Source organism: Drosophila erecta, unplaced genomic scaffold, assembly GCF_003286155.1.
Source record: "Drosophila erecta strain 14021-0224.00,06,07 unplaced genomic scaffold, DereRS2 tig00000219-arrow-pilon, whole genome shotgun sequence".
Lineage (NCBI taxonomy): Eukaryota > Metazoa > Arthropoda > Insecta > Diptera > Drosophilidae > Drosophila > Drosophila erecta.
This window is the reverse complement of record NW_020825213.1, coordinates 2001710-2019388: the sequence shown is the minus strand read 5'-3', so window position 1 is coordinate 2019388 and position 17679 is coordinate 2001710. Positions and strand designations below refer to the sequence as shown.

The 17679-nt window shown below is 40.7% G+C and overlaps 1 protein-coding gene across 1 annotated transcript in view; it reads right to left on the bottom strand.

Annotated features, from left to right (window-relative positions):
- Positions 1 to 7946: 7946 nt before the first annotated feature.
- LOC26525957 (protein CEPU-1) overlaps positions 7947 to 17679 on the bottom strand; it is a 185348-nt gene continuing 175615 nt past the window's right edge. The window contains exon 6 of the mRNA XM_026982821.1: positions 7947 to 8045. Coding sequence (XP_026838622.1) covers positions 7947 to 8045 — 99 coding nt within the window. The remainder of the gene's footprint in view (positions 8046 to 17679) is intronic.

Genomic DNA, 17679 nt, shown 5'->3' with positions numbered 1-17679 from the left:
ATTATCTATATATTTACCTTACTTTTTAATTTTCACATCAGTCTTTTTTATGATTTCTTCTCTTCAATAAATAAGCCAATTAGAAAAATGAATAAAAGAATATTAGGTAAAATTAAATAATTTGTAATAAAAATAATAATATAAGGGAATTATGAATATTATAGGAAATAAAATTGTTATAATGAAGACGAGTTAAATTATTTTTTATTGGAAGTCATACCCATCCTGAAGGATGTCCTGAACGTAGGGTATCTTTCGCTGTTGCAAGCGATCATGGTAGGGTGGGTTTAATGGATGTAAAATAACAGCTCAGCATCCACAAATTGTTGCCTTCTGCCACTTTCTTTTTTTCTCTTTCTCCTTTCCTTCCCCAACACGCAAATGCATATAATTGCTGAATAAAATGTAGTGCGCGATCACACCCATCTACCGAACTAATTTTAAGTCGAAAAAAGGTCTCTCAACACTACTAGCTGCTCATTTCTAAGCATCGGTTGTATGTTACATACTTATTTATTTCACTTAAAAAATTAAATATTGCGCACGTGGGCCCTTTTTTCGGCTGGCCCAAAACCAACCAGTTAATACCAAAACGTCGTAATCTACACCATCTTCTTGTTTTCTTCTTCAAATTCGGCTGTCTGGATTGTGCTAGACTTAGATTAGGCTCGAAAAATAGTTTAGTTTGAAAAATAGAAAAAAAATAGAAATATAGTTTGAATCCAGATTTCTAGGGAAGTTGTGTTCTTAGAGACATTTATTTCATGATGATGAATGCGCACGTTCAATACAAAGGAATAGTGGATATATTCTACGCTTTTATGCGGTCACAAAACATCACCCCTACGGAAAGTCAATGGACCAGTTACAATTGGAGAAAGATTATATGTGAAAAAAATCTACAGCCTTGTCATTGTAATGAACTAGTAATCCTGTACAAACTTCAGTTATTGGGTGGGGACTGGGTTTTTACGTGGAAAAAGTCTACGGCTTAGGTATCTTAATAATAATGCTGAAATTGCGCAGTACTCTCTCTTCTCTCTCTCTCTCTTCTTATTTACCTCTAGCATGTTAGGACTGGCTAGGGAAAAGTAATGGTTTCCAGTAAATAACAAAATTTTGATTTTGGTTTATCGTTATCTTGAGTTTTTTTTTCTAATTTTTTGTATCGCTAATTTGAGTTTTTTCATATTTGTATTTATCGGTGTCTTAAGTTTTTAGTAAGATAGCTTCGATTTTTACAAAAGTTTAGTGGATACTTTGTCACAATGCCGGTGAGCCATAGTTGGATGCCATAAGAATGTAAGCACTGCAGCGGCAGCTGAAAAGCACCGTTATAATAACTGTGCTCAAATGATAGATAGCTTCGTGTAATCACGCATTCCACCGTGTGTGTTTCACGTCACGATTGGGGAATAATAAGATATGCCAGGTAACCCTACAAGTTTCGAATGCTAATCTTTTAGAAGAAGGGATACAGCTGGATTCAGTGGACAAGCGACAGATCCAGGTTCGAGAAATGTCAATATAGAATAACGGGTTAGAACCGGAAGTGTTCCAACACAAATAACCCGGAAACATTAGCTACAAACTTGTAGCAAGTTATAGATGCTGCAATAGCGGGAGCACTAAGCGATCACACTCAGACTTGAAGAAAGCTTTCAGAGATTGACCACTCGAGCTGATCACGAGCAAGAAGTTCAACAAAGTTTTGAGCAAACGCCAGCATCAGGAAGAAGAGATTTAAGAAGTAGAAATTGTCAACGGGATATTTTATCAGTCAGGTTCCCTACCATCACAATAGTTATGACCGGACCGCATAGGACAAATTATCTCTAACTGGAAAATCCACTTCTCAGGCCATGCTAGTGTTACAGAAGACGAATTTATTTATATAGTAGAAGCACTTACGTTACAATCTTTTGATGGAATTCTCGCTTTAGTAGCTCGTTACGCTCAGTAACTAATTTGATGGGAGTGCTAATGAATGGTTTTGGCGCTACCACAAAACTGTAGAGCAGTTTACTTGCCCAGGCTTAAAACTAGCCCAGCGTGCACAATTTAAAGATAGCAGGAGTGACTTCCAGCAAAGTAATGCCAAATGGGTTTAATGCCAAACTTTCATAAAAGGTAGAATTTGCAGAAGAAAGGGTAACAGCTTCCATGAGATTGAGGATTTGCAAGGTCGTTACATAGGAACGTATCATTGGAAGGATATTAAACAATGAGTTCTCCCAAGCGTTGCTCACCTTTGTGGTTTAAATGAAAACACCCCAAGTGTGAGATTGATGGGGGTAATTTGTAGTGGCTCTTGGGTAAAAATAATAAATCACCCTTAATAGCCCAAATGGCTACTCTTAAGCCCAAAGACGAACAGCAAAAGTGTTCTTCAAATTGCCTGCCGCATACTTTTGCTTAAGCATAAGCTTCCAATAGCGATGATCGGGAGATAATCGGGATGATATAGAATCGCTCCCGATATTGAAAAGGGCTAAACACGATCTTCAATTTCCGCCACGAACTTAGCTAAATCTGCCCGAAATTTGGTCCATTCTTTTTCAATCAGACCAGAGATCGAAACGGACGTGCTCTGGAGAGCATAGGAATAAGCTTGATTAAGTGGCAGGGTAAATATTAATTTTCAGCATATGGTTGGCCGTATAAATTTAATTTAATTTTGTATTAATTTAAAAGCCTTTCTATAGGATTGCCAACAAGTGTTAAGCAAGCTGCAAAGCGACAAAGCGGCGGAACAGCAGCAGCAGGGCAGTGCTAAATTACGTAATTACGCCCATGCATCGATAGTGACATTTTCTCCACGATCGGATAAATAAAAGTGGCTAAATAATTGCCTAAAGAGATCTTTTCCGAGCAGGCCGATTAAAACCCAATATTTTTATATATTTTTTAAAGCCTTAGCCGATCTAATCCCCGAAAAAAAAATGTAGCAGAGGATCGCTGCATTATTCATTAGTTACGTTAGTGTTAAAAAACGATATTAGTTATCTTATTCTTCTTCTTTTCATTTACGAAATAATTTGTTTTTGAACATTTTGCTGAATATATATTGGCAAAGTGATGATTGGCAAAATGAAATATAAAAAAACCTGCGGGAAAAATTAAAAGTTAAGTGAAACATATAATATAATAAGTGAATATAAATTAAAATAATTAAATAAAATGAGTGCATTGAATATTGGCCGAAAATAAAACAACATTATTGGTAGCAAAACATAATGATCTTTTGACGTTGGAGCAGAAGCCAAAAATGTTAGTGAAACTCCATACATGCGATTTATGGTTTTTGTTTTGCTCCCGACTTTCGTGGCCCGATAAGACTTTATTCTTTTCTAAATTAATTGCAATAACGTAACTGCATTTATTCTCTCTTTTGAAAGCGAGCGATTCAGCACATTGAGCTTTAAGGAGCACCAAAAAGCTTAGCCTTGAGCCAGTGCTTCTTACCTTTGTCTTTTACATAGCTTTCGCTACACTGATCGAAGAAATTTTTGGAAGTGATTAAAGTTAATCAAGAATAAAAATAAATTAATTTCTATATTTCAATAATCTAATTAGTAATATTTTGGACATTATGAGTAATCAGAATTAGAGTTAAAAAATAAAGTTAATATTTCAAAATACATTTTTCCCAACGTTTCCTCTCTTTAGGACAAAACTTTTGTTATGATGGCATACACTGAAAAAATTTTTATTTTTATTTATTAATTAATTGTTTTCATTTGAGTTAATATTAATTTTTCTATTATTTTGAACACTTTTAATACTGAAAAATGAAAGTTTAATATTATCTAATTATTTTTGTATATTTCCAAATCAACTTAAATTCCTAGGAAGTAATTAATTATTGGGGGTCAGCCCCCCCATCTCTCTTTCACCTTTCCTACTTCAGCATGTATATAATGTATGTATACATCAGAATGTATATAATTGCTGAAATAATGAGGAGGGCTCGAGCCTTTGCGAGATCAGCTTGCTTCCTGCTCACACACCCTACATTTAACGAACTAATTTTGAGCCGGAAAAAGCGCGTGAGTTACCACCCCACACCCTAAGCCCCCACGCCTCTAACAAATCGTCGGACCCCGAACCGGGAAGACGGCAACTGGAGCAAATCACCGCATCCGGCCGTATGCTGACATAGCATACAAAGTTGCACAGCAACAATGTCGGGCAAGGGACCCGGCTAGCCAAATGCTGAGGCTTCATGAAAGTTATGTTTACAATAAGAATTTATGTACTTATAATATATATATAATATATAAGATTGAAACAGAGAGCTTCAGGGGAGATTTTCTGACAATAAACTTCACTCTGGTTTTAAGCTTCAAGAACTCCAGTCGTGTGTTAATCATCTTCCACATATACCCAATCTTACCAACGACAACTCATCATCTAAAGGACTTAACACACCCTCCAGCTCCCTCCTCGAGTAAACGGTGTTAACTCGTGCAATCCTCTGCTCTCTCAATACTACTAGCTGCTCGTTGTATGTCCGTTATAAGTTACAACGTTCTTTCGGATTTTTTAATTTTTAGTTCACATTATAAATTTTATTTAAAACATTGGATTATAAATTGAATACATCTGAACAAAAGAAATGATTATTTGATTTATTGTGCGGTGTTATTAAAAAATGATTTGACATAAATCAAAAATAAAGCACACTGTTATAGTACCCGTTACTAGTAGAGTATAAAGCTATACTAAATTCGCTTTATAATATGTAGCAGGTAAGCGAAAGCGCTTCAGATTTTCTTTACCAGAACCGCTAGCTAAGTCGATATGGCTAAAAGTATGTATCGACGTCAAGATAATCTGAACATAAAAAGCTACAAATTGAGATAAGGCATGCAGATTCTGGTAAGGCCAACGCTGAGTGCTCCCACAAACCACAATGTTGAAAATTTGTATTGTAATATATTTCAAATGTTACCTGTAATCGTTCTCTCTTGTTTAGGAAGCTTCAAAAAATATTAATTTCTATATTTATAAATAGCTCTTAATTTACATACCACAATTCTATTATATTAAAATATAAATTTTTAATTGGAATTTCGTAATATTTATTCAGAAATATTCTTTAATTCAAAATTTTGTTTTTTTATAGAAAATATGGAAATATTATAAAACTGATAAGTTCAATAAAATCTGAAGAAAACACACATTAAATGTTTCCGATACCAATAAATGGGATTTTTGAACGGCTGCTGGGTGATCACCTGGTTATAATGCAATGAAAATTATGAAAAAATATGAAACTCATTTAAATGTATTTACCCTTTAAAATATGAACGGTTACAGACTTGGGGTTTGCGTTTGACGGTAGGCAAGAATATTGCCCCGAGTCAACAATGCTTGCTCGTTGAATCAATAGATACGATGTTGTTATATCTCCTTTTTCAGTTATAACTGAAACTCCTCCTCTTGGTGAATCATAGTTAATTTCCTGCGAAAAAGGTGATGCTTTTTGTTAGTTAGAGCTGAGCTGGAGTAAGCTGATCAAAGCCAAAAACAAACTCAGGAAAGATATATACAAAACTACATTTTATAGAAATTTTTTTATGAGTCTTGTAAATTTTCATCTATGTGCAAACAATCTTTTTGCCACATCCACTTTAACGCCCATAAAACCGCTTAAAGCTTTCCCGCCCACACTTTGTAAAAAAAGGAATTTTTTTTTTTATTATTTATTTTATTCCACAATTTCTATCGATATTCCAGAAAATTTTGAAATTGTTGTTTTTCTCGTTTCTTGTTTTATTTATAACAATAGGTTAAAAAATATCTCCCTTCCGCTTTTTTGCTCTTTATTCAATGCTTTATAAAAAGTGTTACAGTGATCGGATTTAGTTCAAATATGCGCCGTTTTGTTCGATAATCTGTTTCCATCTAGACGGCAGCTTCATAATACCTCCCTCGAAGAAGCCCCCCTCCTTATCTGCGAAGAACTCGGACAGCCTCTTATCACAAGCCTCTTTTGAGTTCAACTTTACACCACCAAGGGCATTCGCCATGGACAGGAACAGGTGGTAATCACTTGGCGCTATGTCCGGGCTATATGGTGGATGCGATAAAACCTCCCATCCGAGCTCCCGTAGCTTCTGACGAGTCATCAACGAAGTGTGTGGTCTGGCGTTGTCCTGGTGGAACACTACACCCTTCCTGTTGGCCAATTCTGGACGCTTCTGGTCGATCGCCTGCTTCAAGCGGTCCAGTTGTTCGCAGTAGATGGTAGAATTAAGCGTCTGGCCATATGGGAGCAGCTCATAGTGGATGATTCCCTTCCAATCCCACCAAACACACAGCAAAACCTTCCTGGCCGTCAATCCCGGCTTGGCCACTGTTTGGGACGATTCACCGGCCTTCGACCACGACCGTTTTCGCTTGATATTGTCGAATGTGATCTATTTTTCGTCGCCAGTCACCATCCGCTTCAAGAATGGGTCGAGTTCGTTCCGTTTCAGCAGCATATCGCAGGCGTTGATTCGGTCCAGAAGGTTTTTTTGCGTCAAATCATGCGGCACCCAAACATCAAGCTTTTTTTTGTATCCAGCCTTCTGCAGATGGTTTAAAATGGTTTGGTGACTAACTCCCATCTCCTGGGCGATGTCACGAGATGCCACATGCCGGTCTAACCGGTCTTCCGCCGGCTGGCTTATCCATGGTGTCGTTTTCACCGGCTCTGAATCGTCGAAACCATTCCTCCGCGGTTCGAAGTGATAGAGTACCATCCCCCAAAACACCATTAATCTCACGGAACGTTTCTCTGGCGGATTTGCCTTTAACGAAGGAAAACTTTAAAATAGCGCGAATTTCGGCGTTAGTGAACTCCATGTTTACACGTCTATAACTGTTGAACGCAATATCCAAACTAATCCAAACTAATCATGCATAGCGTCGTTTTGTAGGTTATGTCAAGACCTTTCAAATTATGTATAGTATTGTCAGATACGAGCTCTGTAGCGCTTTGTACATAGCCGCGAAATTCAAAATTTCGAAAAAGGGAGATATTTGCCAAATTAATAATATGAAGGGGAATGCTAAATAATTGAATTTTATTAATAATTGCATTTCATAAACTATGGAAAGCCAAGGAGCTGACCTTGTTATATAATAGCGGGAAAAGTAGGCGCAAGGCCGAAATGTTGTTAAATAAAAATTAAATTAATTCGAGTTGTGTCTAAAAGAAGTGCAGAGGAATTGGTTTGAACAAGCAAACGATCGGTGGCGGATGTCGTGACTCGAAGGCACAGAGAACGGCTCGATAAAACGAACGTAGCGGTTGTCGGAAGTTCGATGTGACTAAGAGGCTCGCCGATCGAACGGTCGTCGAACGATGTCATGCCGTCGGTTGGTGGCAGTAGAAGTTCGGTGCACAGGGGGGGAAGTGGTAGTGCAAGCTAGGGGAAAACACCGGGGTGCAATGACTGTCCGAATTTGGTTCCGAAGCTGTATCGCACAGCCAAGGAACTAGCTTCAGCATGCAGTGTGTTAGGGTAAAGTAGACGATACCTTAGCAATGACTGTCCGCAATTGGTTGTGAAGCTGTATCGCACAGCTAAGCAACTGGCTTTACCATGCAGTGTAGTTGGAAATTAAATAAATAAGATGGATGCAATAAATAAAAATAAATAAAAGAAATAAAAAAATAAAATAAACAAAAAGAAATAAGATAAATAAAACAAAACAAAAATAAATAAATAAAATAAATGAAATAAACAGATAAAGAAAGGAAATTGTTCACACATGAACACGGATATACATATGATATTATATGTAAATATATATTATATTGTACGTAAAACGATTGGACCGCTGCAACACATTTATTGTCAAACATGGGTCTGCCTATATTTAAAAATAAACAACTCTTGAGCTTTAGAGATGTAATAAAAATACCACGAACTCCTGCGTGGGTTCATCGCTTAAACAACGTACCGCATTTTCGTGTAGATAAGGAATGCGTGCAGTGGAAAATTCCCGCACTTACAATCCGTTTCCGTGTTTGGGGCCACTGCGTTGGTCTAGTTAGAGATAAGATTAGAACATGTAAATTTCATATTAGCTACCTAAGCAGGATTTAGAGAAATAAAATTGAGTTTGAAATATCAACTCAACAAATGTAGACGTTTGCTTATGTTGCAGCCTCTTTGCATTTTGGTCAATCGAGCCTTCGAAAAAATATAAACTTCGACTTTGCAGTTCTCCCCTCTATGGTAAGGGTCTCAAAGAAAGGCCAGAAATATCAATATATTTTATGGAGAAATGCTCAAGAAGAAAAAATTAAAAATTATAAACTAACAACAGTCACTTATGGTACGGCATCTGCACCATACTTAGCTACTAGGGTTCTGGTGGACATAGCAGATAAATGTCAAAATAAAAATATAAGTGAAATAATAAAGAACGATTTTTACATGGACGACCTAATGACTGGAGCCGATTCTGTAGAAGACGCCAAAAATGTTCTCCAACTAATTTCAAATAAATTAGAAAAAGTAGGACAAAATTTAAGAAAATGGATATCTATTAATTCAGAAACATTATTAACAGTAGAGGATACTGGGGATAACAAGGTTCTTAGTATTATTATATAGTACTATCCTTTTGTTTGTCAATTTGGATGACCCGCAACTTACTTTAAACTTAAATAAATTCTTTTGTGGTTCCCATTTAAGTCCAAGAGTTTTAACACTCTCATTTTCAATAATAATTTAAAAAGGAAACCTTTTCTTGCGTAGGCTTATTCTACTTCCCATGAATAACACGGAATTTGTGACAGCACCAAATTATTTGGCGATTCATGAAGACGAAATACATTATTATAAAGAAAAATTTCAGTTTATAAGAAACATATATGTATGTAAGAATGATAAGATTGTAGACCAGGTTAATGAAAGATGTATTAGAAGACTGATAGGTGGAAAAGAGGCGGAATGCGAGACAAAGGATGCAGGATTAACCATCGCGACATTCGAACCGGAGGCCGGTTATATAGCGATATTCAATGGAGAAAACGTCAAGCTACAGACAAATTGCGGGCTGGAGAAAACGCTGAACGGATCAGTGCTAATTAGGTTCCACTGCAAGTCGATGGTGAACAACGTGCAGTAGTGAAGCTTGGCACAGCAGAGTTGAGGTTGGACACACCTCGGGTAGAGGCGATTGGGAAGAACAGAACAAACTAGGAGTTGGGGATACACGAGCTAAAAATGGAGGACCCAGAAACGAATATACAGATCAACAAGATGCTGTGGGGAACCACGATCCATACGACAACGACTTACACGATGCTCGGTGTACTGTTGATAATAGTATTCGTCGTGGCCTTATTCGTTTCCCCGCCAAAGCCGCCTTGACAACCAGAGGTCTAAAGGGGCACCAAGAAACACTATGTTGCGGTGCACTTGAATCGCTGAGACATAGTATCAACTAACGTGCGAAACGCTGCATCGGCGACCACTTGAATCGCTGAGTCTTTGTATCGATTAGCACTTGAAATGCTGAATCGATACAATCATCGGGGCCACCCAGAACCTCTTGAAGACACAGAATCGCATCCGATCCACTTCCACTTTTCGGTCGATCAGCATATTAGAATAAGCACTATGTACCAAACCAAGTTGTAAAGTATGAGAAGAGAAATATAAAAATTATTCAGAAATTGAACCTCAACTACAGCGGTCGTCTTAATTTGTGAAACACCACCATGTTATCCTTCAATACTCTACTCTCTACGGGGAGTTAACTCGCGCATGACTAGGCGGTGGCGATATGCTCCGAACAATAACTTTTCAGTTGATACTCGCCTTGTTTTTAATGCAAAGACAAAAGCCTTCAGATAGAAGTTTTTTAGTCGTGAAAAGCCAACAATTTTTGTTGACGTGTGCCCGTTGGTGAATTTTGATACTCTCCGCTAAACCAATTGTTGTCAACTTATTTAGCTTTTGTATTTAAATTTTTTATTACACATGACACTAGCCATCAACATATTAATCAATAATTCTATTTATTCAACTACAATAAAATTAGTAGGTAAACATTTTTAGGTTAAAAACTATGGCATAACATTGACATAGAAGCCTGACAAAAGGAGATCGTATGGCGCGGCCCTCGGTGTTCCATTTGCCACGCGGAAGTGTGAAAGGGAGGGAATATGTTCGAAACATTGGCCGATTGTTTTACGTTCAATCGGCAGCTTAGCTTGTGGAGCAGTGATGGTAGACGAACGGTACGAATCAATTGTTTTTACAGGCACTTCTAATATTTATTCTCGTTATGTTGCAGAGCTGAGAGGCGTAACAAGATCCCACGATCCGAATACGACGCCCTTACGCTAGCCATCTGGTGCCTGAACATTGGATGCCTCTCTCTCCCAAGAGCACTAATACGCCGAAATAACAAGATCATCAAGGATACCTTTACGAAAGCTCTCATGATCCTGGAAGATGAGTACAACAAGCAGTTCAAGGAACGGGAAGTGTTTGCAGAATAGCAACAGCTTAGCCGAAACAAATCCCTGACTACAACGCAGATCACGTGCAGAAGGTGTGAAGAGCCAGGGTAAATGGGACACAGACCCAATCCACTCATGCTACCAGAGCGTGGTGCAAAAAAAAGCTTCCTTAGCGAAGAGCGCTAACGAGCGGACGAAGCAATTCAAGGCTTCACAGCAAGAGAGGGGCTGTGCTATTGCATATTGCAAGATATGCTGTTCGGGTTAGGCATCAGCCATGTTTTAAGGGCGATGGACCAGAGGACCAGATTCCAATGCCATGCCCTTTGGGTTCCAGGACGACATAATCGTAATTGGACGCACTGTACCCGAGCACCTAGAAATCCTTTTTCTGGCAAATACCGCGACAAGGGATAGATGCTGTCGAAAACAAGGTATTGCATTACCACCGTAGCTCTGCTTGCTTGCAAGCGTTGTCTATGGACTCCAAAATGCTCACTTTTGCTAATTGCATGCTAGGATTTTTTAAGTGTGCCTTTCGCTGACGTTCCTCTCCTTTAAGTTTTTTGGGGCCCCTTGACTCTCGTGTGCAAGGAACAGTATTTCTGCTTACTCGCTGTTTTTCTCCTTTGAACCCGGTCTAACCCTGACGCTGATACAGTAAACCTGCTCCGTCTTCTTCTTAAGTCCTGTTGATTTTGGAGTACACGTCTGATCCCATGAGTTCCGTCGCTCCGTTATCGTTATGCATCCTGGGGCAGAAATTACAGGTTACTGGTGATACAAAATCGATAATCTGGTACGGCACATCGAACCTCGGTTCCAGTTAGTCAGCGAACTACGCCGATCATTGGACTTCATTGCCTTCTTCGCCTGTCCTGGTCCTGGGAAGACTTATCTAGATTCCTTCGCACTATTTAAAACATCTCTTTCATTTTCTAGACGTTTCCAGCCTTCATGAACCGAAAGTCACTTAATCGTATTTAAAACGCTGGCGAGGAGACTCTAGACACTAGACACTCTAAACATTAGAGTTTACAGCCAGCATGATTTTTGTTCGGTACTACCATGATTGCCCTGCGGTTCGCTCGCTCTGTGCCGTAAACTTCTGCTTTATTCCCATGTCCACAAGCAACTTCTTTACGAGTATAAGGAAGTGTGACCTACCATATGCCGATAGATTCAGTACTTTCCCCATCGAACTATGCTATTATTCGACCGCCTTGTGATCAGTTTTAATAACCGTTAAGTTCCATGACCAAAAACTTATTGTATCTTTGTCATTGTTCTTTGCTTTTGTGCACAATTTCCGAGGCCTTAAGGAAGCACTGTTCGCTAAAAGGTTGTAATTTTGCCTTTTATCCTTTGGCCCAACATGTTGACTCCGGTTAGTGCACTACCCACGCTCGGGAACGGTGGTGAAATGAAAAGAGGACACGGAAAACAAAAATTAAGTGGATTAAGGAATGGCACTCTAAAATCAAGAGCGACGAGAAAGTTGTGCAAAGTTTCGCCAGGATTCGAAGCGAAGGCTTATCAAGGATAAGCAAAAATAACAGACCCATAGTAAGAACGAGGAATGGAAGGAATTAAAAACTCCGCACGAATGCAGAGATGAACTGCGAATGCGTGGTCTGCATGTTGCTAGTTCCGCAATGAATCAAAGCGTAGTAACGGCAGTACAGTGAGGAAGTCAGTTTGGGGGAGGAGAGATAATTTGTTAAAAGAGGAGGTGGAGATAGAGAGATACCGAGATATACCGGAGAGCAAGACGGAACGACTTAGAGGTAAATGGCAGGAAGACTGAGAAGTTCTGCATGCCCATTTCGAGAAAGCAATAGTACAAAGCTGGACTTTGAACCATACGAACGGTAAAACCGTGGAGCCTGGACCTGGAGACGCCGAGGATTAACGAATAAAGGAGGCGTATAAAAAACATTTTCAGGCGCTTGCCCCCCTGAAGCCAACCGATATCATTTTGAGGAATCAAAATACCTCGATGTCAGTGCCGGGATAAATCTTTAATAGCCAAATGCATCGACCGGCCTTAACAAATAAATTAAGCTGAGAAAAAAGGAGTCCGATTGGACTAGTCAATTCCACTAGTTCGAACTTTCGCCGAGCGCAACGATCCCGTTAATGCCCGACACCTCGCCAAACTTGGATTGAACACACAACATTTCAACTTTATTGCGGGCGACCAGGTGTGACGTACTCGACATGGTTTGGTTTGGCAACGAAGTGCGTTTCGACATGAATCATCCAGAACACAATTACTAATGCATGCCCAAGTTCCATAACATTACTTTTTGTTCATGTCGGATTAGTTGACGACGCTAGACCGGGACAACCGGACGGACCGAGTCCTCGAAATTGAATGTGTATGCCAGGGCGATTAGTCCGAGTAACAAGAGTCATCACAGCACCAGTGGAATGAGAAGGCGAAGCTACGATTTCGAAAAAACTTAAAGCCCATCTATCTAAGATCTTCGGATATTATTTTAATAGCATAAATACGACATAGTCTTTCCATTGCTGCAAATTTAAGTTTTTAATTAAAAAAAAGGCCTGAAAAAGACCTGATTTTCCTAGTATGATTAAGTTTGCATCACCTTGTCACACTACTTGCAGAACGAGGACTTCTATTTACATTTATTAACTGCATTTTTTTCTCAGATTAAAATAAGCGATAGAAAACAGTGCTTGATGAGTAGTATCATTAATGAATGAATGAAGACGACCCAACGGTTTGAATCAGCTTCAATCCTAAACGACGCCAAATAATGGTAAGACTTAAACAAATGATTGTAGACTTAAAACAAGCACTTATCACGATAAACGAATACAATATAGATGAAGTTGCCAGGAACGTCTCCTATATTGTAATCTGAAGTTATTAATTTATAAATAGTGGGGGACATGGACTCCAAAGGTCATTTCATTAGAAGCATAACCAGTAAAATAGGCTAGCTGCATGATTATCGTTGCTGCTAGCTTCAAATGGTGTAGAGTTTCTTAGGAACTTATAGCAAAAAAAAAAAAACCAGCGGTCGCAGACAACTGAATAAAAAGATAGGCGATTATAATAATAAGTACTCTTCTGAATTATTTAATCCGTCTAATAACTCAACCCAACAACCCCAATATTACCAATCATAAGCTTAATTTGTTGCAGGAACACCTCTTTATAAGGAATAGCGCACCATCTATAAAAGCAATCACCTGTGCAATTATTTAGTTCATATGATAACGTTTACATGTTTACATTAAGTGATTACAAGTAGTAAATACACTACGCAAAAAAATCGAAACTAAGGAATATTAAATGCCAATGGTGAATCCTATGGGGGCCGCCAATCACTAGCCATGGAACCATGGAACGACATCTGGAGCAACCTTGGTTATTAGGACAAAACGGCAAGTTAGGTTGACAGATGAAAGGTGCAGCGGGATCAGTGCACAAGTTGAGGTAGAAGTCGGTAGGGGTAAGGGTACTAAGGGTAGTGGATGCGTTGATGTTGGGGTGGAATTTCCTAACGCAAGTCGCGCTGGAAATCAGATGAGCCGGTCACGAAATCCAGATACCGGCAACGAGCAGGAAAAGCAAGAGGCTCCAGAAAAGGCTGTCAGACGCAGTGGTACAAAATGAAAACAGATCTTACGGAATATCGCTCTATGGATGAAATATAAAATATAGCCGAGCACACGATAACAATGAAGGTCGATAAGCCGATTAAGCAGAGATATTATCCCGAGAATCAAAAAATTTAACGGAGAAATTAATGCGAAGGTAGACGAACTTCTGGAAATGGGACATAGCAGTCTGAGAACATTTCCTAATATTTAAGAAATCTATTAAGAAGAGTATGTAACGATCTTTCAGTGCTGAGATGGCTCAGGGATGACCAGAATTCGTCTCAGGAATTTTTATTTGGTTCAGGTGGGGTTGCTGAAAAAAATCCGAACCGGTCCCATAAAAGAAAATGAGAAAATTATACAGTAATTGCATATGGGGTCTTTATTCGTGGATAGTTAATAGGTTTACAACGGTCTTCAACTCGTCGGCGGTCTTCGTGGTGGGTCTAAATACTGTTCGGTGTCGTGGTCGTCCTGCCGTGCTGGTCGATGTGCGGAGGAGGATCCTCCGGAGGGTAGCTCAAGAACCTTCTGGGCTCCCGGGAGCTCCATATGTCTGTAAACGGGACAGAATTGGAGAGGCCTTTCAGAACTACCATTTAGTGAGCAAAGGTTAAGAGGCCTTTTAGGGCTACCCGGGTGAGAATGGTTGGAGAGGCCTTTTAGGTCTACCAAAGTGAGAATGGTTAGAGAGGCCATTTAGGTCTACCAAATGGTCTACCACCTTTGGTAGACCCGCATTAGTGTGCCCGATCCAGTTTTGGTCAGTGTGACCCTCCCTTGCCATACCGTAGACGGCGGAGTTGGAGGTGGTCGCGTTAGCGCCTGTGGTTTTGGTAGCTGCGATGGCTGCAACGTCCCCAACCGGATATTTTTTGCCACCTGCCGACTTTGCCGTGGTCATCTTAGCTGGCGGTGCCCGTGTGGCCCCTTTGAGCACTGCTCGGCCCATTCTCTTTCTAGCTCCACCGGCATTGCTGTTGCCTTCACTATTTTGGCCATGCTACTTGCCGCCGCCATCCTTCGGTGCGTCTCCCGGAACTTCAAAATGTTGTCTTGCAGCCGCTGCATCTCGTTCCCTTACAAGAATGTAGGTCTTTTAATACTCAACTGCTGATTTAGTGTTGTGTATAGCTTTATGTTAAGCTTTCGATATATGGTTTCGTGTCCCCGATATATGCTCGTTTTGTTTTTCGTGTTTTCGGGTCTATCACGTGGATCACTGGTGGTATAAATTTAACCACCTTCCCTGGGCCGTCATATTTTGATCCCAGCTTGGCATTGAATTTGTCTGCCGCTTTCGATAGGAAGTGCGTCTTGTGCAAATCCCTTCTCCGCAAATTATTATGGTGTTTTTGCTGTTCTGCGGCGTCTTTTATGTACGCTGTCGCCTCCTTGCGTATGTTTCCCAGTCTTTCCGCTGTAAACTTTACTACGGTCTTTTGCTTTGACCCATTGACCGATCGGGCTCAGCTCCATTTGCCCTGTTCTCTGAGGGCCCTGTACTTTCTCAAGCTTATCGCACTGCGTGACGCTCTTATGTTTACCACTCCCTTCACCAGTTTCCTTCCTACTCTAATCATGAGCCGCCAGCTTTATCTTTTCAGGCCTTATGCGTTTCCCGACGCTGCTCTGTAGCATTCTGTCGTTCTCCTGCCGTTCCTTCCCCAGATCCAGCAGAACAGCCTCGGCGGGTTGCCACAGTTCGTGCCGCGTGACCTGTTCCACCACACCGCATGCACACGTCTGGTCGTAGCTGCCGCTGACGTGGCTGCTCGACTCTTTTTTGGTTCTCGGAGGCCTCTATCTTCTACACTTTTTCTGTCAGCTTGATGAACTGTGTTAGCGTCTCGAATCCCGTTCTACACGCTCTCGCTTTTGCAGTTCCTGTAGATCCGGTCGAGTTTTTCTTCCTCCGATACCTTGGTGAACCACGTCAGTTTTCCCGTACCGTTTCCGTTTCCCGTTGTCGTAGTTGCGTGATCTGCATTTCTAATTCTTCCTCGTATCTCGGTGGCAAAAAGTATTCCAGGAGTTCTGTCGTCAGCTCAGCCCAGCTGCTTATCTTGGATGGTGTGATATTCCACCAATCAATGATATTCTTTCAGGATAAACGGCATCGCCTGGACGAGCTGGTCTTTCCGGATCCCGTAACCGGGCCCATTGCTCAGGAATTCTAACGGGTTGCTCGACCCTTGAAATCGGATGTCCATTTCCATTTTCCCTCTCTGCTCCGCTACCTCCGTTACTACTATTTCTGGTGTGGACTCGCGCGCTTGACTTTTATCATTTTTGTATTTATACGTTAGCTCTGCGAGTGTCTGTTTAATTGCTTCGCTATGATCCGCTCTCTTCGCAACTGCCGCAGTTATTAGCGTCTTAATTCCTCGTTTCTCCCTGACGTGTCCAATCCGAACTCGGTCGCGTATCCCGTTAGTTCGTCCTTCGTCGCCAGGTAAACTCGGCTCGACATTCCTCTCTCGGTGGGCAACCCCCACACCTGTTCGGGTACCACTATGACGATCTGTCAGTGCTTGGATGGCTCAGGGATGGCCAGGATTCGTCTCAGGAATTTATATTTGGTTCAGGTGGGGATGCTGTAAGAAAATCCGAACCGGTCCGGAATATGAGGAAATTTATGGCTATGAGTAATTGCGTATGGGGTCCGTGGTTATTCGTTAATAGGTTTACAATAGTCTTCAAGGCGGCGGCGGTCTTCGTGGTGGTGCCGTTCGCTCCCGTGGTCGTCCTGCGGTGCCGGTCGCCGGGCGGCTCGCTGGAGGATGCGGCCGTAAAATTGTACCAAATCCCGAGGTGGTAGCCTAAGAACCTTCTGGGCTCCCGGTGGCGAGTTCACCAATGTCTGGGGACGGGACAAAATTGGAGAGCTACCTGTTAATGGGAAAAGGTTGAGAGGCCTTTTAGGTCTACCAAAGTGGGACGCTCGTATGAGAGAATATGACGGTGATCAGTAAGGGTTACGATAATTAGTTAATGCTGGTTTACCCGTCCTTAGCTGCCGTTTCCGCTGATTTAACCTTTACCGATCGCCGGCTGGACTGTATGAGCTTCGGGGGGCTGTGGTCGCATATCTCGACTCATTTTGGCCACATTTGTGAGCACGATTTGGTCAGTGTGACCGCTTCCTTGCCGTACCGGGTGCGCGAACGCGGCTTGTTTGAATTCATTGTTTGTCTTTCAATTATTTTATATTATCTTATTTAATCTTATTAACTTATTATAGTATCCTCATTATTTCCTCTAAGCTTTATATTATATTACTGTGCGCATTCTGCGTCATAAATCTAAAATTTTTCTGGCATCGTAATTGTGAACAACCCTTTTTAAGAACAGTAAACCAAAATGCGAGTGCCGCACCTAAGCCTAGGTGCCTAGTGGTGCCTAAGCCTAGGATAGATGAGCCTCACTTCTATATTTACAACCGTGCGTATTTAAGACAAGTACATAATTAAGTTACGAGTTGTTTTAACGTGTCGTAAAAGACTTCCACTGGAGGAGTTGTTTTTGTTGAAGATCAACTGGCATGAATCGGTGCTACAAGAAAT